General features: G+C 43.3%; 1 protein-coding gene across 1 annotated transcript in view; it reads right to left on the bottom strand.

The window, feature by feature from the left end:
- GSG1 (germ cell associated 1) overlaps positions 1–11,205 on the bottom strand; it is a 351,754-nt gene extending 340,549 nt beyond the window's left edge. The window contains exon 1 of the mRNA XM_073592715.1: positions 11,021–11,205. Within this exon, the coding sequence (XP_073448816.1) occupies positions 11,021–11,080 (60 nt within the window). The 5' untranslated portion in view covers positions 11,081–11,205. The remainder of the gene's footprint in view (positions 1–11,020) is intronic.
- Between the last annotated feature and the right edge of the window lie 14,085 nt (positions 11,206–25,290).

Genomic DNA, 25,290 nt, shown 5'->3' on the forward strand with positions numbered 1-25,290 from the left:
ACACCCCCCAGGTACGAAATTTAAAGGAATATTATACTTTTATTGTTACACTTTAAGCATTATTAAAATCACTGCTCCCGAAAAAAACAGCTGTTTTTAAAACTTTTTTTTGCATTGATACATGTCCCCTGGGGCAGGACCCAGGTCCCCAAACACTTTTTATGACAATACCATGCACATAAGCCTTTAAAATTAGCACTTTTGATTTCTCCCATAGACTTGTGTTCCGTGGCTTTCGAATTTGCCGCGAACACCCCAAATTGTTCGCTGTTTGGCGAACAGGCGAACAGCCAATGTTCGAGTCAAACTCATGTTCAGCCCGAACATAAAGCCCATCCCTAGCCCCTAGGAGATAAACGTGTATAGAGTTCATGAGCTTCAAACTCTGCAGTGCTGCTTCAAAAAGTTTTCAATATGTGCAAAATAAAGTGCCAAGTGCTAAGAAGATAATCCGTGTGATCCATGCTCCCCTCTGCTAAGAAGATAATCCGTAAGATTCGTGCTCCCCTCTGTATGCCCCCTCACTCACCAGAAATCCAGAACTTCCATAACAGAAGTCACAAGCGCTCAGGAGGATGGCTGGGTTCTGTGGTTCTACAAGCTGTATCTCTAACTGCAGCGTGTGTTGATCAGAAATCCAGGGCTCCCCACCAGAGCTCTGACGTTCTACGAGCTGTATCTCCAACCGTAACATGCCTTGTTCTCAGCAAATCATCAGGGATAAAAAGGCATACAGCGATATAGCGTAATTCGGTTTGTTTTTTGCAAAAAAAATGAACAATTTTAAAACATTGCAAACAGCATTCACAGTGACTGTGAATGTTGTCATATCCTCTTCCTGTGTCTGAATTGTAGAGGTGTAGCCAACTTCACCTCCACTAAATCCTCCATATTGGTACACCCAGAAAATATAACTAATGGATATAGGATTGAGCCAAATGTTGTGAGCAGCTATACATAACCTATAAATTTGAGGGGATGCACAACTAAAAAACCAAGATATGCATGGTGAATTGAATTAAATTAAAATTAATTTAACGCTGTTTGCACAGTTTTTACGTGTGAGTGGATATTATTCATTATTTTTGAAATAAACAAACAGAATTATGCTATATTACTCTTTTTGCCCTTTTATCCCTGATGATTTGCTGAGAACAAGGCATGTTACGGTTGGAGATACAGCTCGTGGAACGACAGAGCTCAGCCATCCTCCAAAGCATCTATGACTTCTGGTGGGGAGCCCTGGATTTCTGAACAACACACGCTGCAGTCAAGGATACAGCTTGTAGAACCACAGAACCCAGCCATCCTCCTGAGCGTTTGTGACTTCTGTTATGGGAGTCCTGGATTTCTGGTGAGTGAGGGGGCATACAGAGGGGAGCACGAATCATACAGATTATTTTCTCAGCACTTGGCACTTTATTTTGTGCATATTTAAAACTTTTTGAAGCAGCACTGCAGAGTTTGAAGCTCATGAACTCTATACACGATTATCTCCTATGAACTATTATTATTTACTTATATTATTGTGTTTTTTATGGTTAATGGCACTATTGGTATTGATTTTGTGTTATTAATGTATTTGCTTATCACAAGGCAGTGCTCTTACTCTGATCACATATTTAAAGGCATACGCACTCTAAGAGCAGCAACCCTTATTTTTAGTGTTCACGTACTCAATTCATGGCATTCCATTAGCACAGGAATTTATAGGTGTGTTACACACATCTATTCTTATTTCATTTTTATGCATTCATTATAGAAGCACTGGAACTCTCTATGAAAGGCAATTATTTTTGGCACAATAAGAACTTCTATGCCCAGAAGAAGGGAGTTGCAACAGGAGCAAAGTTTGCTCCCACTGTCGCCAACATTTTCATGAGCAAGTGGGAGGATGAGGATATATTTAGAAATCCCAGGAAGCAACTAAGAATGTTCAAGAGGTATATAGATGATGTATTCATCCTATAGGAAGGCACAGAATAAACACTGAAACATTTTTTGTAAAGCATCAATGTCAATAAGTATGAGATCACCTTTTCGGGCACATATAGCAAGGATCTGATAAATTTCTTAGATTTGGAAATATTTGTGGAAGGCACCCATCTCTACACACGCACACACTTCAAAGACACTGACAGTGTAAACACACAGATCCATGTCCTGTCAGAGGAGAAGAGACCGATGGTGCGTTCCCAGTACAGGGGAACACCGATCAGTCTCCTCCTCTTGTGAGTCCCCTCCCCCTACAGTTAGAATCACTCCCTAGGAAACACAATTAACCCCCCTCAATCACCCCCTAGTGTTAACCCCTTCCCTGCCAGTCACATTTACACAGTAAACAGTGCATTTTTTATAGCACTGATCGCTGTATAAATGTGAATGGTCCCAAAATAGTGTCAAAAGTGTCCAAAGTGTCTGCCGCAATATCGCAGTCACAATAAAAATCGCAGATCGCCGCCATTAATAGTAAAAAAAAAACAATAAAAATGCCATAAATGTATCCCCTATTTTGTAGACGCTATAACTTTTGCGCAAACCAATCAATATACGCTTATTGCGATTTTTTTTACCAAAAATATGTAGAAGAATACATATCGGCCTAAACTGAGGAAAACATTTGTTTTTGTTTTTTTAATGGGATATTTATTATAGCAAAAAGTAAAAAATATTGTGTTTTTTTTCAAAATTGTCACTAGTTTTTTGTTTATAGCGCAAAAAATAAAAACCGCAGAGGTTATAAAATACCGCCAAAAGAAAGCTCTATTTGTGGGGAAAAAAATTATCAAAATTTCATATGGGTACAGTGTTGCATGACCGCGCAATTGTCATTCAAAGTGTAACAGCGACGAAAGCTGACAATTGGTCTGGGCAGGAAGGGGGTGAAAATGCCCTGTATTGAAGTGGTTAATAAACAAACAGAATTGTTGATGGATAGGTTTGAAGAAAAAGGGTATAAAAGAAAAACACTTAAAGTCAAGGAACAGGTTGAAAACATGAATAGAGATGAACTACTACAGACTTAAATCAGGGAAGGCAATCCCTATGAGATCAATTTCAGTACAGTGTTCAATAAACAATTCAAGCAAATGGAAAAGGCCATGACAAAACATTGGCCCATACTGAAAAGGAATCCGGTACTATCCAAAATCCTTGCAGACAAACCTTGTTTTGTCTACAAGAGACCACCTGCTCTCAGAAATAGGTTGGACACGAATGTACTGGACCCCCAAAAAAGACTATCACTACCTGGAGTGCAATCTCTCCCTGCCAGCGGCATTCCGGATCGTTTCCGGATGCCGTGGCCATGCCCACGCGTGCGCGAACCTTCGCGTGTGCTCGTGACATCACGATGCTCACGCAATTGCGGCAGAAACAACAGCAGAGCTGAGATTCCCCTCTTCCGGAATGCCGGGGGAATCACACATGGAGTGATGCCAGGTGACACTATCCCTAGCAGGGAGGACCAATTGAGGAGTGGATTCGAAGCACCTGCATATCATTGAGGTAATTTTACCCATGATATGTTTACCCATATAAGGAGATTAAGCATTATGGGGATTTTATCATTATCCCCAAACTCTACCCGGACGCTCACACGCCTGCAGCGTTAATCGAGGATTGGTACGATTATTCACACAATTCTATCAGACCCCATGGTGTGTGCCTCACACCATGGTTGTTCACTTACAGTTTAACAATTTTTTGATGTTGTAGATTGTCCCACACCGCGCATACACCAAGGTGGAACACCTACGGGTGTCCTTTTTTCCTTCATTGAAATCATTATTTTCACATCAGCCAAGGTAAATTCACTGTAGCTTATCTACATTCAGAACTTATTTAGTCCCACCCTTTTCCATATTCACACTTTCTTGGGTGCTTTTGTTGCTGCATGAGGTTTGATTGTTTACTGTTGGTGCGGTCTGTCACGGTTTGTTTTTCCACTTCTACTGGCACTTTCATTTGCACTTTCACTCACATTTCACTTTCACTTCCTTTTTCATCCTCACCTGGTTTCTTTAGATTTATACAGCCTTTCACATCTATCTTTCACATTTGTCTTACATTTAATCCATTGCAACTGGATCTGGCCCGTGGTTTCTTTCTTTCTTTATTCTCGTTTCTCCCCTTTTTTCCTCCCTCCCCTTTTCCCTCATCTTCATACCACCATTTCCCTTTTTCTTTTCCTTTCCTGCGTTTTTTTTTTTTTAATCTTTCTCTATGCTTCCCCTCTCCCTCCCCCTCCTCTCCCCACCAGTTTTTCCTCACTATGGTTTTCTTTCCCATCTTCTTTCCTTTCCTGTTCTGTTTACCATTTAGACCACCCAGTTGCAATATTTGATACCCAGCACACATTCAGTGTACATGTGCAAATATAATATAAAAACACATATGAAAATTCTTCAATTATCCTCTTGAGCCGTTCAGTTATTACACATAATACTTCTACTACAGGCACTGCTTATCCTTCTCCGCTGCCTCCCTGAACCTTTGGGATTACCTGTAGTGTGACTCCTCGTAAGGCACGCACGAGCAGTTAGCTCCCTTGTTGACTGTGCCGACCGTTTGAAGACGCTGGGATCAGGCAAGGGGTTTTCTCTACACAGAGGCTACTCAATATGGCTTAATACAATATGATCGGTAAATATATATGAAAATACATATTATTATTGTTTTTCCGTCCTACCTTTTAATTAAGAACCTCAATGTTAACATCCCTACAGCTTATAAAAATCCTCTGAAGAAGACCCACTGGGGTCGAAACGCGTCAAGATTCACATACAAGACTCATGTACCTTTTTCCTCCATGGTGTTTGATCACTGTGTATTATCATTGTATACTGTCATGCCAGTGACCTTGTTTTTATTATTTATTATTCGTGTACTAAAGCTCATGTTTTGACTATTCATATCCAAAGCAGTACTTTTTGATACTTTGTTATAATAATAAAAAATTCAATTACACCATTTCCTCAGTATTTTTTCCAATATCTCTTGCTGCCTGAAAACCCATTATGGGGGACAATCCTCTTATTTGATATTTTCACTCGGGGTGTGCAGCTATTTTTGTCTTCCCTCATATGAGTGTCTCTCTTTCAAAAAGACTGTCACTTTCCATCAATGGGAAAAGGAAAACCACCTGATTTGAGTCCAAAACTATGGGAAAAATCTATGATATAAAACTTTCATATCATGCGACACTACCCGTGTCACTTATCTCTTGTGTAGTTGTGGCCTGCAATACATTGGAAGAACTACCATACAATTAAAAATCAGATTAACCACTTCAGCCCTGTAAGGATTTACCCCCTTCCTGACCAGAGCATTTTTTGCGATTCGGCACTGTGTCGCTTTAGCTGACAATTGCGCAGTCATGTGATGTTGTACCCAAAAGAAATTGATGTCCTTTTTTTCCCACAAATAGAGCTTTCTTTTGGTGGTATTTGATCACCTCTGCCATTTTTATTTTTTGCGCTATAAACAAAAAAAGACTGACAATTTTGAAAAAAAAACAATATTTTTTACTTTTTGCTATAATAAATATCCCCAAAAAATATATAAAAAACTAATTTCTTCCACAGTTTAGGCCGATATGTATTCTACATATTTTTGGTAAAAAAAAATCACAATAAGTGTTAATTGATTGGTTTGCACAAAAGTTATAGCATCTACAAAATAGGGGATAGATTTATGGCATTTTTATTATTTTTTTTTTTTTACTAGTAATGGCAGAGATCTGTGATTTTTATCGGGACTGCGACATTATGGCAGACAGATCGGACACTTTTGACACTATTTTGAGACCATTGAAATTTATACAGCGATCAGAGCTACAAATAGCCACTGATTACTGTATAAATGACACTGGCAGGGAAGGGGCTAAACACTAGGGGTCGATCAAGGGGCTAACTGTGTTGTGTTCTAACTGTAGGGGAGATGGGCTCACTACAACATGACAGAGATCACTGCTCCCGATGACAGGGAGCAGTAGATCCCTGTCATGTTGATAGGCAGAACAGAGAAATGCCTGGTTTACATAGGCATCTCCCCGTTCTGCCTCTCCTCGCCGCAATCACGGGCCGCCGGCAAACATCGAGTTCGCAGGACCCGTGGGCACGCTCCCGCGCGTGCTGTGCCCGCTAGAGGGGCAAATTCAAAGGGATGTACGGGTATGCCCTTTTGCCTGCCCGTGCCATTCTGCCGACGTAAAACAGCGTGCGGCAGTCGGCAAGTGCTTAAGAGAACATAACAAGATACGAAAGGGATTCCAACACCACAGCCTATTCAACCACTTCAGACTCCATCTTAATAGATATAAAATCAAATGAGGTAATTGGTTGGGACTTTATATGAAGCACAACTAAGAAAGTAAAAATATACAATCACATGCTAGTGGATTCCAAAGAGATATACATTGAATAAAGGAGATAACGTGATAAAAAAGTAGCACCCTAGCGATTTATTATACACTATAACGACATAATTCATAAACGATCTATTGGTGATAGATACATTAGTATAAAGTAGTAAAATTGTTCCAATACATGATAAGCATAATTATGTTAATAATGGTAATAATTGATAATAAAATTCATTATATTCATATTATTGAATCTCAGAATCACATGATTGTGTTGATGTAGCATAAGGCTGGGGCTCCACACATTTCGTGGAGATGTCCACTCGTCAGGAGCAGTTACAGCGGGGACGGAAAGTATTCAGACCCCCTTAAATTTTTCACTCTTTGTTATATTGCAGCCATTTGCTAAAATCATTTACGTTCATTTTTTTTACTCATTAATGTACACACAGCACCCCATATTGACAGAAAAACACAGAATTGTTGACACTTTTGCAGATTTATTAAAAAAGAAAAACTGAAATATCACATGGTCCTAAGTATTCAGACCCTTTGCTGTGACACTCATATATTTAACTCAGGTGCTGTCCATTTCTTCTGATCATCCTTGAGATGGTTCTACACCTTCATTTGAGTCCAGCTGTGTTTGATTATACTGATTGGACTTGATTAGGAAAGCCACACACCTGTCTATATAAGACCTTACAGCTCACAGTGCATGTCAGAGCAAATGAGAATCATGAGGTCAAAGGAACTACCTGAAGAGCTCAGAGACAGATTTGTGGCAAGGCACAGATCTGGCCAAGGTTACAAAAAATTTCTGCTGCACTTAAGGTTCCTAAGAGCACAGTGGCCTCCATAATCCTTAAATGGAAGACGTTTGGGACAACCAGAACCCTTCCTAGAGCTGGCCGTCTGGTCAAACTGAGCTATCGGGGGAGAAGAGCCTTGGTGAGAAAGGTAAAGAAGAACCCAAAGATCACTGTGGATGAGCTCCAGAGATGCAGTCGGGAGTTGGGAGAAAGTTGTAGAAAGTCAACCATCACTGCAGCCCTCCGCCAGTCGGGGCTTTATGGCAGAGTGGCCCGACGGAAGCCTTTCCTCAGTGCAAGACACATGAAAGCCCGCATGGAGTTTGCTAAAAAAACACCTGAAGGACTCCAAGATGGTTAGAAATAAGATTCTCTGGTCTGATGAGACCAAGATAGAACTTTTTGGCCTTAATTCTAAGCGGTATGTGTGGAGAAAACCAGGCACTGCTCATCACCTGTCCAATACAGTCCCAACAGTGAAGCATGGTGGTGGCAGCATCATGCTGTGGGGGTGTTTTTCAGCTGCAGGGACAGGACGACTGGTTGCAATCGAGAGAAAGATGAATGCGGCCAAGTACAGGGATATCCTGGATGAAAACTTTCTCCAGAGTGCTCAGGACCTCAGACTGGGCCGAAGGTTTACCTTCCAACAAGACAATGACCCTAAGCACACAGCTAAAATAACAAAGGAGTGGCTTCACAACAACTCAGTGACTGTTCTTGAATGGCCCAGCCAGAGCCCTGACTTAAACCCAATTGAGCATCTCTGGAGAGACCTAAAAATGGCTGTCCACTAACGTTTACCATCCAACCTGACAGAACTGGAGAGGATCTGCAAGGAGGAATGGCAGAGGATCCCCAAATCCAGGTGTAAAAAACTTGTTGCATCCTTCCCAAAAAGACTCATGGCTGTATTAGATCAAAAGGGTGCTTCTACTAAATACTGAACAAAGGGTCTGAATACTTAGGGCCATGTGATATTTCAGTTTTTCATTTTTAATAAATCTGCAAAAATGTCAACAGTCCTGTGTTTTTCTGTCAATATGGGGTGCTGTGTGTATATTAATGAGGAAAAAAAATGAACTTAAATGATTTTAGCAAATGGCTGCAATATAACAAAGAGTGAAAAATGTAAGGGGTTCTGAATACTTTCCGTCCCCACTGTACGTAAGAATAAATCTATAATAGGAAAAAGAATTGCAAAATGAGCAGATGTAATAAAGTATTCCCAATCGCTCTTACCTACAGATGAATTGGATATATAATTTAATAATGTTCACAACTGAAGGTGCCATGGAAAAACAGACATCCCACGGGAGCCGAGGCCGCAGTTCCGCGGCCTCACTGAGGCCCAAGGACATGATATGAGAAACATCAATGATGGTGTGGTCCCCTGTTGATGATTAAGTATTGATGCAGAGTGTGTGGCAATTCCAGTGGATATACTGTAAAGAAAACATTGTGTAAGTATATGTATGTGTAAAAGTGCCCTTGGGCAGATTAAAGACTGCTACCCAAGAGGCATATAGTAGTGTCAGATAGCTGGGTGGAGAATTGGTGTGAATGTGGGGAGTTAATAAATAAATTACCCCAGTGAGTGAACCGCAATACCGAAAAAATGTTACCTTAAGTCTCAAAAGGGAATTCATGAGAGCCAATGTGTTGAGGTCTGGGGGGTAAATAAAGATGTGTCATATGACACTGCAAGCTGACGTGCTGTTCTCCATCAGCGTTTAGCATGAGGGGAGGTTTTGAGCGCCAATTGCCGAATGACGCTAGGCGTCGGGGCATTGGCACCGCCTCCTCACCCCCTTATACTGCAGCGTGATGTTGGTGGCATACAGTGGTTGCCTGTGGCCATTAAGACTGCACGCGGGTGGAGCACACATCTTTATTTACCCCCAGACCTCAACACATTAGCTCTCACGAATTCCCTTTTGAGACTTAAGGTAACATTTTTTCGGTATTGCAGTTCACTCACTGGGGTCATTTTTTATTAACTCCCCATCATTCACAGACATTGGCTATCCAGATCAGGTGTGGATGGGAGGAGTTAGATCTTATATATTGAAATAACACACCACCTGGGGATATCCTTTGATAACGTCTTGCGGGCAGGACGAAACGCGTCAGTGACCGCAGGTGGTGACGCAATTTCCAGCGGGTGAGAAGCAAGTCGACAGCCACTTCAGGTTCCGGGTTTTGAACGCTGCTTGCAATGTTTTAACACGTGAGTGGATATTTTTCATTATTTTTCAAATAAACAAACGGAATTACGCTATATCGCTCTCTTTGCCTTTTTATCCCTGATGACTTGCTGAGAACAAGGCACGTTACAGTTTGAGATACAGCTCATGGAATTACAGAGCTCAGCCATCCTCCAAAGCCCCTGTGATTTTTGGTGGGGAGCCCTGGATTTCTGAACAACGCACACTGCAGCTAGAGATATAGCTCGTGGAACCACAGAACCCAGCCACCCTCCTGAACGCTTGTGACTTCTGTTATGGGAGTCCTGGATTTCTGGTGAGTGAGGGGGCATACAGAGGAGGGACAGATCACACGGATTATCTTCTTAGCACTTGGTTCTTTATTTTGCACAAATTCTTGAAAACTTTTTGAAGCAGCACTACAGAGTTTGAAGCTCATGAACTCTATACACTTTTTTTATTGTGTTTTTTATGGTTAATGGCACTATTGGTATTGATTTTGTATTATTAATGTATTCGTTTATCACATGGCAGTGCTCTTACTTTGATCACATATTTAAAGGCACACGCATTCTAAGAGCAGCAACCCTTATTTTTAGTGCTCACTTATAGTGTTCACACACTCAATTCTCGGCATTCCATTAGTGCAGGAATTTATAGGTGTGTTACGCACATCTATTTTTATTTGAAAGCACCATAAATACGTTTCTTTTTCTCTATATAATGCTTTAGGAATAAAATATTTTAGTTTATTGAATACACAGGAAATGTTACATAAATATGGCTCAATTACAATTTTTTGTGAGTGAAAGGCTGCAGTTGCATGCAGAATATTCAAACTGTTATTTAGGTTATTAAAGAAACACGAAGACCCATATTACAACCCTCAACAAAAAAAAATATGTAATTTGCAACCGTTATGTAAAAATGTTATCAGCTTTCCCTAAGAAATATTGCATCATACTAAAACTCCTATTTATCATCTGAAATATAAAAGAATATATAGATATTTGTATAAATAGAGTATATGGCAAAACATTTTTTCATAATTTATTATAGGTCCTTATATATTGCCATCAATTTACGCAACGCTTTACACACACAGTATTTTGTAAAGTAACATCAGCCCCTGCCCTCAAGGAGCTTACAATCTAAGGTTCCTAACTCCCATTCATACACATTCTAAGGCCATTTTAGTCAGGATCCATTTAACCTATCAGTATGTCTTTAGAGTGTGAGAGGAAGTCGGAGTACCCAGAGGAAACCCACACATGCACAGGGAGAACATGCAAACTCCAGGCAGGTAGTGTCATGGTTGGGATTCAAACCTATGATCCTAGTGCTGCTAGGCGGAAGTGCTAACCACTTGCTACTGCGCAGCCCATGTATATCAAAGGTAATCAATAAGATGCTCCTGGATATAAAAACATATTGCAAATATACATATTAAACAATAAAGTAAAATAACCACAAAGTGTTCAAAAGCAGTAATAGAAAACATAAAATACTTTACTTGCATATTGTATAGGGGAAATATACTAGACAAAAGACTGTATATACCTCACAGTTTGAAAAACGTTCCCATTACTACAGGATACATCCTATTAGTAAAAATGTGGTGAAACATAAAAACTTACTGATGATGTTGTCTTCTGTAGGAACCTTGCAGATGAAGCAACTTCTGATGGAAGATTCATGATATTCCAATAAATGTTGGCAGATCCAATATTTTCTATGTGTTTCACAGAATGAGTAAGAAGAAACTCTGTGCATAAAGCTTTGAAGGCAACAAACTGCTTATAATTCTGTTGCTGTGCCTATCTAATCCCAGAGCCCACAAACCAACTTGATTCATTGCTGTGAAATCACTAACATCTGCTACAGAGTAATGCAGGTTCCTAATCCAAAACACAATCATGTCCAAGCTGTTTACATCTAAACCCTTCTCATTCACTCTTACCACTGATCTTGCGCATAGACTTTGCTGCACTATTCATATCTTTGCAATAATGGCTTCAACGAGCAGCAGCATTATCTGGGAATGAGATCGTGTTGAGTTTTAGATTGAATAAAATGGTTTATTGAAAAAAGTCAAGTGGAATGCTTAATAAGACTAATCTTATTTTAATAAAATCCCAAAATCGTCTTTGGGTGATGTAACATAATAAAAGCAGTTTGGGCAGCTTAAGATTTCCTTTACAATATTCATTAATATAGTGTATGTATATACATATATATATATATATACAGTTATGCTCATAACTAAATATGAAATAATATAAATATAAATATGCCACAACTGCCAGGAAAATTGTTCAGGATGCAAAGAGAAACCCACAAATAGTTTCAGGTGAAATACAGGACTCTGAAAACATGTGGTGTGGCTGTTTCAAGATGCACAAGATGCACAATAAGGAGGCACTTGAAGAAAGATGGGCTGCATGGTCGAGTCGCCAGAAGAAAGCCATTACTATGCAAATGCCACAAAGTATCCCGCTTACAATACGCCAAGCAGCACAGCGACAAGCCTCCAACCTTCCGGCACAAAGTAATTTGGAGTGATGAGACCAAAAATAGGATTTTTATAACAGCTTACCTGTAAAATCCTTTTCTTTGAAGTATATCACGGGACACAGAGCCAATGTAGTTACTATGTGGGTTATAGGCCACCTTCAGGTGATGGACACTGGCACGCCCTAAATTAAAAAGTGCACGCCCTATATAACCCCTCCCACTGGTGGGAGTACCTCAGTTTTGTAGCAAAGCAATACACGTAAAAGTATTGAAAAAATAATGCGCCAACCAGAAAGCAAAGCAGCCAACATCACAATCAGACAAATTGCAAAAAGGTATGGAAAATAAGTGTGGCGCTAAAAAGATGTACGTTGTTGGGCAAAGCCGGACAGAATGGTATCTGAAAGGTAATATGCACAACAAAATGTATTAATGAGAGAAGATTGTGTGGGAACTGTTAGTTGGCACTAGCAGAAAAAAATAAAGTATCTAAACCAAAGGTATATAAGTAAATCATATAGGTGAATCGTGAATAAATCAACTATAATGTGACCCCTGAAAGAGAAAAAAGTAACACAACACTGTATGTCAATAAATAAAGAGAAAAGAACTGCCCATCCTAATTCTAGGGAAAGGCAGTTCTATATATGTGAACCTGAATGATATCAGGATTTAAGAAAAATGTTAAATAAACATAAGTGAAAATATCCACGTGATATGGAATAAACTAAAAAATAAAAAATAGTGACAAAAAATATATAACATATGAACTGCCAGTGAGACTAAAAGTCCATCCAAAACTCATACATATGAATGATATCTCAAAGTCCACATGAGGCAATATAGAACAATCAGCGGCCGTTGGGGTGGATAAAGGAAAACCAGAGAACCCCAGATTGACATCCACAAGATACGATAACAAACATCTGTATACAGGGGATAGGTGTAGATACCCTTACCGGAAATGGTGGACTCCCAGCCAATGACTTGGGAGTCAAACTGGCTTGTAATGGAGCAAGGGGAGTAGCTCCTGGTTCCCCACGGCTGGAGGTGATAAAGGAATGGCGACACTCACCGACTCTACCATTCAATCTCACTGACCAGTAGCATCAGAAATGTCAGTGGCGGGTACTCGTTGCAGATCCAACTTCCTAGGCGGGATGTCATTCTTCAAAAATAAAGGGAAAGAAACAAGGGCTTCCCCATAGTGTAAATCAGCTTGGGACTGGCTTTATTGAAACAGAATAATAAAAAACAATCCAATTCTTCAAAGAGGAGTAAAAAATAAATATAGCGCTAAAATAAATGGTGGCAAGACAGGCAAATCAAACCCTACGCGTTTCGTCCGATAGGACTTCGACTGGGGTATATGCCCGTCTGCCACATATGCCTGTATATATATGTAAAGAGGTAATAAGCGAATAGTAACAGCTGTTTGTGCCATGTATACCGTCACTTCCGGGTTGCGGGAAAATGACATCCGCATCCATCATGATCCAATCGTAGAGGTTTGAAAAATGGCCTGTAACCAAGCCTCTATATGAATACCCAATCAGAATAATACCGTATACCGCGTCACCATACCTCGACATGTGCATGGGTCAGAGGATGTCCCTCCTCCAATGAGGTATCACGCCAAGGAGTGCGACGCCCCGACCTGTAGGTCATTCCCCTCACCTATCACTAACAACTCAGGTGGGGTGCGGCCTCCAATACGGGAGTGTGGTGAGGACGTATGACGTCATTACGGCGTCCGGCCGAAAATGACAGAGACGGGAGCGACTGTGGGACGCAAATGCGTACCACGCCTCTCTCAAATGAGAACTAGCGGGCGGAAGTGTCAGAGCTTGGAACGCAAATGCGGTCCATCTATAACAACAAAGGAAAAACAAAAAACCTGTGTATATTTATAGACGCTGACATGGCACAAACATTGTTAAACACAACAACAAAAAAACTGTGCAGTAAAAAAAGACAATGTACAATATTGCTACAGTCAAAATCCCTGGTGGGATATAAATAACGCTGTCAATACAACAAAATGATTTTGACTGCTTAACAAAGGCATCTAAGAATAGGAGTATATAGCAAAAATACCCAAGGACTACCATAACAAGCCAAGTATCTAAGGTTAATTAAAATTAATGAGAAGACAAAAACATAATTCATAATATAAACTGAATAATAAAAACCATCAAAGATGATGTGACAATAAAAAGCGATACAACTGACCATTGGAAAACCAATAAGGCGGCTGTAGGCCAGATAAAACTTCAACACCGTAAGTGTATAGAAATATAAAAATCTGAAAGAATATCAACCATCAAGCCAACCCTCAAAACTAATGGGGGACTAATCTAATACTAAAAAAAGGATATTAGCCAAAAGAAAGGTTAGGACTGATTGATGAACGAATTAATGTCCCAATCGATGTTAAGGCCGAATGGCGTGTAACACTTTAATTGGTGTATCCAAAAAGTCTCTAATCTTGATACGCCCCTCTTCCTGGATTCACCCCTCCAATGAGGGGTGAATTTATCGATAACTTGGAACTGGGTTCCATTTGGATTTTGGTTATGACAGTGCAAAAAATGTTTAGGTACACTATGGTTCGTAAGGCCTTTTTTGATATTGGCTATATGTTCATTCCCTCTCACAGCGAATGTACGTATAGTACGACCAACGTACTGTTTTTTACAAGGACACGTGATCAAATAGACCACGTATCTAGTTTCACATGTCAAAAAATGTTTAATCTGGTACTCCTTCCCTGTAACAGTGGAGGTAAATGTCTCAGTCCTCCTCCGTCCACAAATGTTGTGTGTACAAACGTTACATCGCTTGCAAGGGAAAAACCCTTTCATATTGTGGAAGAAGGAGCGGATCACCGGGGGATCTATGGTATTGGGGGCAATTTGGCTTCTAATAGAGGGAGCCCCTCTATAGACAACACCGCCCCGCTCAGGAAGGACAGGGCCCAATAATGGGTCATTTTTAAGAACTCTCCAATGTCTCGCTATAATTACTTTGATCTGTCTATGTTGTATGGAAAAATTTGTCAGGAGGGACCACTTATGTCTGTTGTCAGGGCCCCCTTTAGGTTTGACAGCCAACAGAGATTCTCTATTTATCTGAGCAACCCTGTTGATTTCGTTGTCAATTTCTCTGGGATCATAACCTCTATCGACAAATCTGGACTTCAAGATCTGTGTTTGGTGCAGATAGTCTGTAAGGTTGCTACAATTGCGTCTAATACGCGTAAACTGGCTACGTGGTACAGATTTCAACCAGGTAGCGTGATGACAACTATCGACCGGAATGTAACCATTCCGGTCGGTAGGTTTGAAAAATGTTTTGGTTTCCAGACGGTTATCGACTACTAATATTTCAAGGTCTAGAAAATGAATCGCGGAAGAGCTGATCTCATATTTCAGCTCTATCCCAATATCGTTATCATTTAATCTGCATAAAAAGACTTGTAGAGATTCCATACTACCCCTCCATAGGAGGAGGATGTCGTCTATGTACCTCACCCAGAGAACTAAGTTAGTTCTCTGGGTGAGGTACATAGACGACATCCTCCTCCTATGGAGGGGTAGTATGGAATCTCTACAAGTCTTTTTATGCAGATTAAATGATAACGATATTGGGATAGAGCTGAAATATGAGATCAGCTCTTCCGCGATTCATTTTCTAGACCTTGAAATATTAGTAGTCGATAACCGTCTGGAAACCAAAACATTTTTCAAACCTACCGACCGGAATGGTTACATTCCGGTCGATAGTTGTCATCACGCTACCTGGTTGAAATCTGTACCACGTAGCCAGTTTACGCGTATTAGACGCAATTGTAGCAACCTTACAGACTATCTGCACCAAACACAGATCTTGAAGTCCAGATTTGTCGATAGAGGTTATGATCCCAGAGAAATTGACAACGAAATCAACAGGGTTGCTCAGATAAATAGAGAATCTCTGTTGGCTGTCAAACCTAAAGGGGGCCCTGACAACAGACATAAGTGGTCCCTCCTGACAAATTTTTCCATACAACATAGACAGATCAAAGAAATTATAGCGAGACATTGGAGAGTTCTTAAAAATGACCCATTATTGGGCCCTGTCCTTCCTGAGCGGGGCGGTGTTGTCTATAGAGGGGCTCCCTCTATTAGAAGCCAAATTGCCCCCAATACCATAGATCCCCCGGTGATCCGCTCCTTCTTCCACAATATGAAAGGGTTTTTCCCTTGCAAGCGATGTAACGTTTGTACACACAACATTTGTGGACGGAGGAGGACTGAGACATTTACCTCCACTGTTACAGGGAAGGAGTACCAGATTAAACATTTTTTGACATGTGAAACTAGATACGTGGTCTATTTGATCACGTGTCCTTGTAAAAAACAGTACGTTGGTCGTACTATACGTACATTCGCTGTGAGAGGGAATGAACATATAGCCAATATCAAAAAAGGCCTTACGAACCACAGTGTACCTAAACATTTTTTGCACTGTCATAACCAAAATCCAAATGGAACCCAGTTCCAAGTTATCGATAAATTCACCCCTCATTGGAGGGGTGAATCCAGGAAGAGGGGCGTATCAAGATTAGAGACTTTTTGGATACACCAATTAAAGTGTTACACGCCATTCGGCCTTAACATCGATTGGGACATTAATTCGTTCATCAATCAGTCCTAACCTTTCTTTTGGCTAATATCCTTTTTTTAGTATTAGATTAGTCCCCCATTAGTTTTGAGGGTTGGCTTGATGGTTGATATTCTTTCAGATTTTTATATTTCTATACACTTACGGTGTTGAAGTTTTATCTGGCCTACAGCCGCCTTATTGGTTTTCCAATGGTCAGTTGTATCGCTTTTTATTGTCACATCATCTTTGATGGTTTTTATTATTCAGTTTATATTATGAATTATGTTTTTGTCTTCTCATTAATTTTAATTAACCTTAGATACTTGGCTTGTTATGGTAGTCCTTGGGTATTTTTGCTATATACTCCTATTCTTAGATGCCTTTGTTAAGCAGTCAAAATCATTTTGTTGTATTGACAGCGTTATTTATATCCCACCAGGGATTTTGACTGTAGCAATATTGTACATTGTCTTTTTTTACTGCACAGTTTTTTTGTTGTTGTGTTTAACAATGTTTGTGCCATGTCAGCGTCTATAAATATACACAGGTTTTTTGTTTTTCCTTTGTTGTTATAGATGGACCGCATTTGCGTTCCAAGCTCTGACACTTCCGCCCGCTAGTTCTTGTCACGTACCTGATGGCGAGCCTGACGTGTAGAGGAAGGCCTCCCGTACAACTCCGGCTCAAGGGCCGCTGATAGTGGAACAGCTGGCGCTGGAGCACGGTGAGGTAAGAGTGCCTATGGAAGTCCCGAAGTCTGAGCAGGAAGTTGCCGGAACACACGGGTGGACGCTGGACTTGACTGAAAGCAGACAGGAGAGTCGCTGGATCACTGGCAGGTCTCGGCAGCAGAGAGACAGATCAGATGACTTGGCTGGCAGGAACGTGGTCAGGTCACAGGCAGATTCGGCAACAGGTAGGCAGATCAGGTACAAACAGCAGGCAGGAGAGAGGTCAGGTCACAGGCAGGTTCGGCAGCAGGTAGGCAGATCAGGTACAAACAGCAGGCAGGAGAGAGGTCAGGTCACAGGCAGGTTCGGCAGCAGGTAGGCAGATCAGGTACAAACAGCAGGCAGGAGAGAGGTCAGGTCACAGGCAGGTTCGGCAGCAGGTAGGCAGATCAGGTACAAACAGCAGGCAGGAGAGAGGTCAGGTCGCAGGCAGGTTCGATAATCGGAAGTCAACACAGGTAGCAAGAATTCAGGTACACGCTGTAGACCAAGCAGCAACCAGCCAGTACTAAGTCCGTGTTTAAATAGGCCGTCTGGCGCCAGTTCTGATGACAGGCGTGCGCGGACGCGCGCGCACGCGGACGCGCGCACGCGCGGACGCGCGATCGCGGACGCGCGCACTCGCGAACGCGCGATCGCGCATGCGCGATCGCGTATTCGCCGATGCGCCCGTAGTTGTTCTGAGAATCCCTTGCTGGCGCCTGCGCACAGGCGTATGCTTGCAAGCATTAGCTGTATTCTGCGGATGACTTCCCTGACATTGCCCCCCCCTTACGGGCAGCCTCCGGATGCCCAGTTGGTTCCTCTTCAGGGGATGACTGCGGAAGAAGGCACGTATTAAGTCCATAGCATGTACATTCCGCTCTGGTTCCCAGGAGTTCTCCTCCGGTCCATAACCTCTCCACTTGATCAGATATTGTAATTGACCCCTTCTCCTTCTACAGTCCATAATCGCTTCCACCTCGAACTCCTCATCTCCACTGACCATCACCGGTTCGGGTGGTCTAGACTCTCGATTAGGAAAGGGGTCAGGCAATGCGGGTTTTAACAAAGATACATGAAATACCGGATGTATGCAGAGGGATTCTGGTAGGGATAGCTCGTAAGAAACATCATTAATCCTTCTCCTCACAGGAAATGGCCCAAGGAATTTAGGGGCCAACTTCTTTGACGGGCAGGCCAGTCTCAGATTTGTTGTTGCCAACCAAACCCGGTCTCCTGGTTGCAGAATGAGTTCCCCTCTCCTCTTCCTATCGAAAGCTCTTTTATTATCCTGTTGAGCCTTGGTTACGGTTTCCTTCAACAGCTTGTTATTGCGATTGAAGAAGTCTACAGTGCTTTGGACAGCCGGTACTGAAGATTCAGGGACAAGGTCAGGCAAAAAGGTGGGATGGAAGCCATAATTAGAGAAGAATGGGGATTGCTTGGTGGCTGCATGACAGGAGTTGTTATATGCAAACTCGGCCAAGGGTAAGAGAGACACCCAATCATCCTGCACAAACGAAGTGAAACAGCGGATGTACTGTTCCAGCGTCTGATTGGTCCGTTCAGTCTGACCGTTAGACTGCGGATGATATGCGGATGACATGGAAAGTTTAATTCTTAAAGCTTCACACAGTGCCCTCCAAAACCTTGAAGTAAATTGGGTTCCGCGGTCAGAGACAATGTCGATGGGTACCCCATGGAGTCTAACGATTTCCTTAATAAATACTCGAGCAGTCTCAGCAGCAGAGGGTGTACCCTTCAAGGGTAGGAAATGAGCCATCTTAGTTAGCCGGTCTACTATGACGAAAATGGCTGTACAGTCTTCAGAGGGAGGTAGCTCAACTATAAAATCCATGGAGATCATGGTCCACGGCCTGTCAGGCACGGGTAAAGGTCTGAGCAAACCCCACGCCTTATTTCGGATGTTCTTACTCCGGATGCAAGTAATGCAGGTGTCTATATATTCTTTGCAGTCCTTCTCCAAATTAGGCCACCAAAATGTGCGTTGCATTAAGTTTATTGTTTTGCGAATGCCAAAGTGACCTGCTAGAGGGTGATCATGGCAGAGTCCTAGAACTGATAAACGGACTGCTTCTGGGACGAAGATCTTGTTCCCTTTCCAAAGAAGTCCATCTCTTGCCTGTAGCGTCTCCCCGACAGGATCAGGGGAGACTGCGGACGCCTGCTTCAACTGGGACATGAGATCGGACTGTAGTAACAGAAAATTTCCTGCTGGTAGGATGGTGTCAGGTACTGGTAAGACCTTTGGATCCTCGAACATGCGTGATAGCGCATCAGGCTTGACGTTCTTTGATCCGGGTCTATAGGTGATGTGGAACAAGAACCTTGAAAAAAAAAGTGCCCATCGGGCCTGTCGAGGTCTTAGTCTTTTGGCAGTCCTTAAATATTCAAGGTTCTTGTGGTCTGTATAAATCAAAATTGGATGAGCGGCTCCTTCAAACAAATACCTCCACTCTTCCAGGGCGGCCTTTATGGCAAGAAGCTCCCGGTCTCCCACGTCGTAGTTTCTTTCTGCTGGGGCAAGTTTTCTGGAAAAGAAAGCTACAGGATGGACTAGATCCTTGGGACCTTGGCGCTGAGACAGAACTCCCCCGACTGCATTTTCGGAAGCATCTACCTCCAGAATGTAAGGTAGTGCCGGATCTGGGTGGCTTAGTACAGGGGCAGTTGTAAACAGTCCTTTAAGAGTTTCAAAGGCAGCCTGGGCCTCGGGAGACCAGCGGAAACGAGCACCCTGTTTGGTAAGTTGGGTAATTGGTGAGATGATAGCTGAAAAGTTCTTGATAAATCTGCGGTAAAAGTTAGCAAACCCAATGAACCGCTGGATCCCCTTCTTATCAGTGGGCGCAGGCCAGGTCAGGATTGCAGACACTTTTTGAGGGTCCATTTCAATTCCTCCGGTAGAAATGATCAAGCCCAAGAACTGGATACTCTGCCGCTCGAACTCACATTTCTCGGGTTTGGCATAGAGTCCATGTAAGCGGAGACGGCAGAGAACATTCTTGACATGCTCCCGATGGTCAGCAAGGGAGGTAGAGAACACCAGGATATCATCTAAATAAACAATAACGAAAATGTCCAGGTAGTCTTTGAAGACGTCATTGATGAAGTGTTGGAAGGTGGCCGGGGCGTTACACAAGCCGAAGGGCATGACGAGATACTCGTAGTGGCCAAAACGAGTACGGAAGGCGGTTTTCCACTCATCCCCCTGGCGTATGCGGATGAGGTTGTAGGCTCCCCTCAGATCAAGTTTAGTAAAAATAGTAGCGGAACGAAGTCTTTGGAAAAGCTCAGGAACCAAGGGAAGAGGATAACGGTTCTTCACCGTAATCTTGTTCAGGTCCCGGTAATCTACACATGGCCGTAGTGAATGGTCCTTCTTCTCTACGAAGAATATTCCCGCCCCGGCAGGTGAGGTAGAAGGGCGAATGAAACCTTTCTGGAGGCTCTCATCAATATATTCCTTTAGAGCTGCTAATTCTTTCTCAGACAGTGGGAAAATCCGACCAAATGGAATAGCAGCCCCAGAAAGGAGCTCAATGGGGCAGTCGTACGCCCTGTGTGGAGGTAATGTGTCTGCTCCCCGCTTGCTGAAGACATCAAGGAACTCGTGATAGGCCTCAGGCACCTTTTGGCAGAGCTCAGCATCAACGTCCATACACAACAGGGTGGTGGGTGCAGCAGTGGGATTGGACAGGCAGTGCTTCTGGCAGTAAGATGATTGATACTTGATACTGCCTGATTTCCAGTCCACCGCCGGATTATGGGCCTGTAGCCATGGTAGACCAAGAATGACGGGGTACAGAGGTGAAGAAATGGCATCTAGCCGCAAAAGTTCCTTATGACCAGTAGAGGTCGTAGTTAACAGTGGGGGGGTCTCCTGGTTCACCAATCCGGACTTTATACGGGAGCCGTCAGCCAGAAATACGGTAAGTCCCTGCTCTTTGGATTGAAGAGGGATACCTTGTTTGACAGCAAATGCCAGATCAATAAAGCAACTGCACGCCCCCGAGTCCACAATTGCAGTAGCTGACACACTTCTCCCTGGGAGCTGAAAGGTAACAGGAAGTGCCAATTGAGCAGAAGTTGCTGGAGGAACCGCCTGACTTGCTGGAGAAGCCGGGAAGGATCCGCGTCCCTTAGCAGGACAAGTCCGTACATAGTGACCCGCTCTGCCGCAGTAGAGGCAGAAGTTGCCTTGAAGACGTCGTGTCCGTTCCTCAGGGGACAGCGACGGGCGAATCAAGCCTAGCCGTGTGGGTGTTACGGTTCCTAATGCGGGAGAGGCCGGCCTGACAGATGTTGGCTGAACAGGAACTGCTGACTTCTCCCGTCTGCGCTCTCGCAGACGACGGTCGATCTGGATAGATAATGTGATTAAGTCCTCCAGGGTACTTGGAGCACCCACACGAGCTAACTCGTCTTTTAAGTCCTCCGATAACCCCAGGCGAAACTGATGTCGCAGAGCAGCGTTATTCCAGTGGGTATCTGCACTCCAGCACCTAAAGTCTCTTATATAGTCCTCGACCGCTCTGCGGCCTTGTCGGAGTGCATGGAGAGAGGACTCGGCAGTAGTGGTTAGTAGAGGGTCCTCGTATATCTTGGACATTGCTTGGAAAAAAGAGGGCATAGTATTTAGTTGGGAGTCCTTCTTTTCCAACAGACGATGAGCCCAGGCTTGGGGTTCACCTTGAAGTAGGGATATGATGAACCCCACCTTTGTAGTCTCTGCAGAAAAAGTCCGTGGCTGAAGTGAAAAGTACAGCTGACAGGCATTGCGGAATGCTCTGAACTGGGTCCGATCTCCAGAAAATCTGTCAGGATTAGGTACTCGTGGTTCTGGGGATGTCATCATTGCAGCGGGAATGGCTGAAGAGAGCTGGACTTGCACGTGCTCCACCAGACGCACATATTTCTCCTGCAGGGACTTGACCGCTTGAGTAAGGCCTGTGAGACATTGGCAGACTTCATGTAGGGGAGAGATTCCTCCTGCAGGCTCAGTCATGGCTGCTTGGTACTGTCACGTACCTGATGGCGAGCCTGACGTGTAGAGGAAGGCCTCCCGTACAACTCCGGCTCAAGGGCCGCTGATAGTGGAACAGCTGGCGCTGGAGCACGGTGAGGTAAGAGTGCCTATGGAAGTCCCGAAGTCTGAGCAGGAAGTTGCCGGAACACACGGGTGGACGCTGGACTTGACTGAAAGCAGACAGGAGAGTCGCTGGATCACTGGCAGGTCTCGGCAGCAGAGAGACAGATCAGATGACTTGGCTGGCAGGAACGTGGTCAGGTCACAGGCAGATTCGGCAACAGGTAGGCAGATCAGGTACAAACAGCAGGCAGGAGAGAGGTCAGGTCACAGGCAGGTTCGGCAGCAGGTAGGCAGATCAGGTACAAACAGCAGGCAGGAGAGAGGTCAGGTCACAGGCAGGTTCGGCAGCAGGTAGGCAGATCAGGTACAAACAGCAGGCAGGAGAGAGGTCAGGTCACAGGCAGGTTCGGCAGCAGGTAGGCAGATCAGGTACAAACAGCAGGCAGGAGAGAGGTCAGGTCGCAGGCAGGTTCGATAATCGGAAGTCAACACAGGTAGCAAGAATTCAGGTACACGCTGTAGACCAAGCAGCAACCAGCCAGTACTAAGTCCGTGTTTAAATAGGCCGTCTGGCGCCAGTTCTGATGACAGGCGTGCGCGGACGCGCGCGCACGCGGACGCGCGCACGCGCGGACGCGCGATCGCGGACGCGCGCACTCGCGAACGCGCGATCGCGCATGCGCGATCGCGTATTCGCCGATGCGCCCGTAGTTGTTCTGAGAATCCCTTGCTGGCGCCTGCGCACAGGCGTATGCTTGCAAGCATTAGCTGTATTCTGCGGATGACTTCCCTGACAGTTCTCATTTGAGAGAGGCGTGGTACGCATTTGCGTCCCACAGTCGCTCCCGTCTCTGTCATTTTCGGCCGGACGCCGTAATGACGTCATACGTCCTCACCACACTCCCGTATTGGAGGCCGCACCCCACCTGAGTTGTTAGTGATAGGTGAGGGGAATGACCTACAGGTCGGGGCGTCGCACTCCTTGGCGTGATACCTCATTGGAGGAGGGACATCCTCTGACCCATGCACATGTCGAGGTATGGTGACGCGGTATACGGTATTATTCTGATTGGGTATTCATATAGAGGCTTGGTTACAGGCCATTTTTCAAACCTCTACGATTGGATCATGATGGATGCGGATGTCATTTTCCCGCAACCCGGAAGTGACGGTATACATGGCACAAACAGCTGTTACTATTCGCTTATTACCTCTTTACATATATATACAGGCATATGTGGCAGACGGGCATATACCCCAGTCGAAGTCCTATCGGACGAAACGCGTAGGGTTTGATTTGCCTGTCTTGCCACCATTTATTTTAGCGCTATATTTATTTTTTACTCCTCTTTGAAGAATTGGATTGTTTTTTATTATTCTGTTTCAATAAAGCCAGTCCCAAGCTGATTTACACTATGGGGAAGCCCTTGTTTCTTTCCCTTTATTTTTGAAGAATGACATCCCGCCTAGGAAGTTGGATCTGCAACGAGTACCCGCCACTGACATTTCTGATGCTACTGGTCAGTGAGATTGAATGGTAGAGTCGGTGAGTGTCGCCATTCCTTTATCACCTCCAGCCGTGGGGAACCAGGAGCTACTCCCCTTGCTCCATTACAAGCCAGTTTGACTCCCAAGTCATTGGCTGGGAGTCCACCATTTCCGGTAAGGGTATCTACACCTATCCCCTGTATACAGATGTTTGTTATCGTATCTTGTGGATGTCAATCTGGGGTTCTCTGGTTTTCCTTTATCCACCCCAACGGCCGCTGATTGTTCTATATTGCCTCATGTGGACTTTGAGATATCATTCATATGTATGAGTTTTGGATGGACTTTTAGTCTCACTGGCAGTTCATATGTTATATATTTTTTGTCACTATTTTTTATTTTTTAGTTTATTCCATATCACGTGGATATTTTCACTTATGTTTATTTAACATTTTTCTTAAATCCTGATATCATTCAGGTTCACATATATAGAACTGCCTTTCCCTAGAATTAGGATGGGCAGTTCTTTTCTCTTTATTTATTGACATACAGTGTTGTGTTACTTTTTTCTCTTTCAGGGGTCACATTATAGTTGATTTATTCACGATTCACCTATATGATTTACTTATATACCTTTGGTTTAGATACTTTATTTTTTTCTGCTAGTGCCAACTAACAGTTCCCACACAATCTTCTCTCATTAATACATTTTGTTGTGCATATTACCTTTCAGATACCATTCTGTCTGGCTTTGCCCAACAACGTACATCTTTTTAGCGCCACACTTATTTTCCAAAGCAATACACGTGTATACCAAAGAAGGGTGGGGCCTCTGTGTCCCGTGATGTACTTCAAAGAAAAGGATTTTACAGGTAAGCTGTTATAAAAATCCTATTTTCTTATCGTACATCACGGGACACAGAGCCATAGTAATTACTATGTGAGATATCCCATAGCAATGCCAACAAGAGAGGGAGACACAACAAAAGCAGGGCACCAAGAGACTAGAGGACTCATACTGCAGCCTGCAGTACACTGCGCCCAAAGGCAATATCCTCATGATCTTTTACATCTACTTGATAGAATCTGGTAAATGTAAGGACTGAAGACCAAGTTGCGGCCTTGCAGATCTGAGCCATGGAGGCTTGGTGATGCACTGCCCAAGAAGCACTAACATCCCTGGTGGAGTGCGCTTTAATATGAAAAAGAGGAATTTTCCTCTTTAAACCATAAGCTTGAACAATCACTTGAAAAATCCATTTAGAAATAGTAGATTTCGATGCTGCCTGTCCTCTTTTAGGACCGTCTGGCAACACAAACAAAACATCTGTTTTACGAATCTGAGTGGTCACTTTCAAATAGACCTTGACCGCTCTCACTACATCAAGAGAATGTAGTGACCTCTCTTCCACAGAACGAGGTTCTGGAAAAA

This window comes from Aquarana catesbeiana, linkage group LG07 (assembly GCF_042186555.1).
Source record: "Aquarana catesbeiana isolate 2022-GZ linkage group LG07, ASM4218655v1, whole genome shotgun sequence".
NCBI lineage: Eukaryota > Metazoa > Chordata > Amphibia > Anura > Ranidae > Aquarana > Aquarana catesbeiana.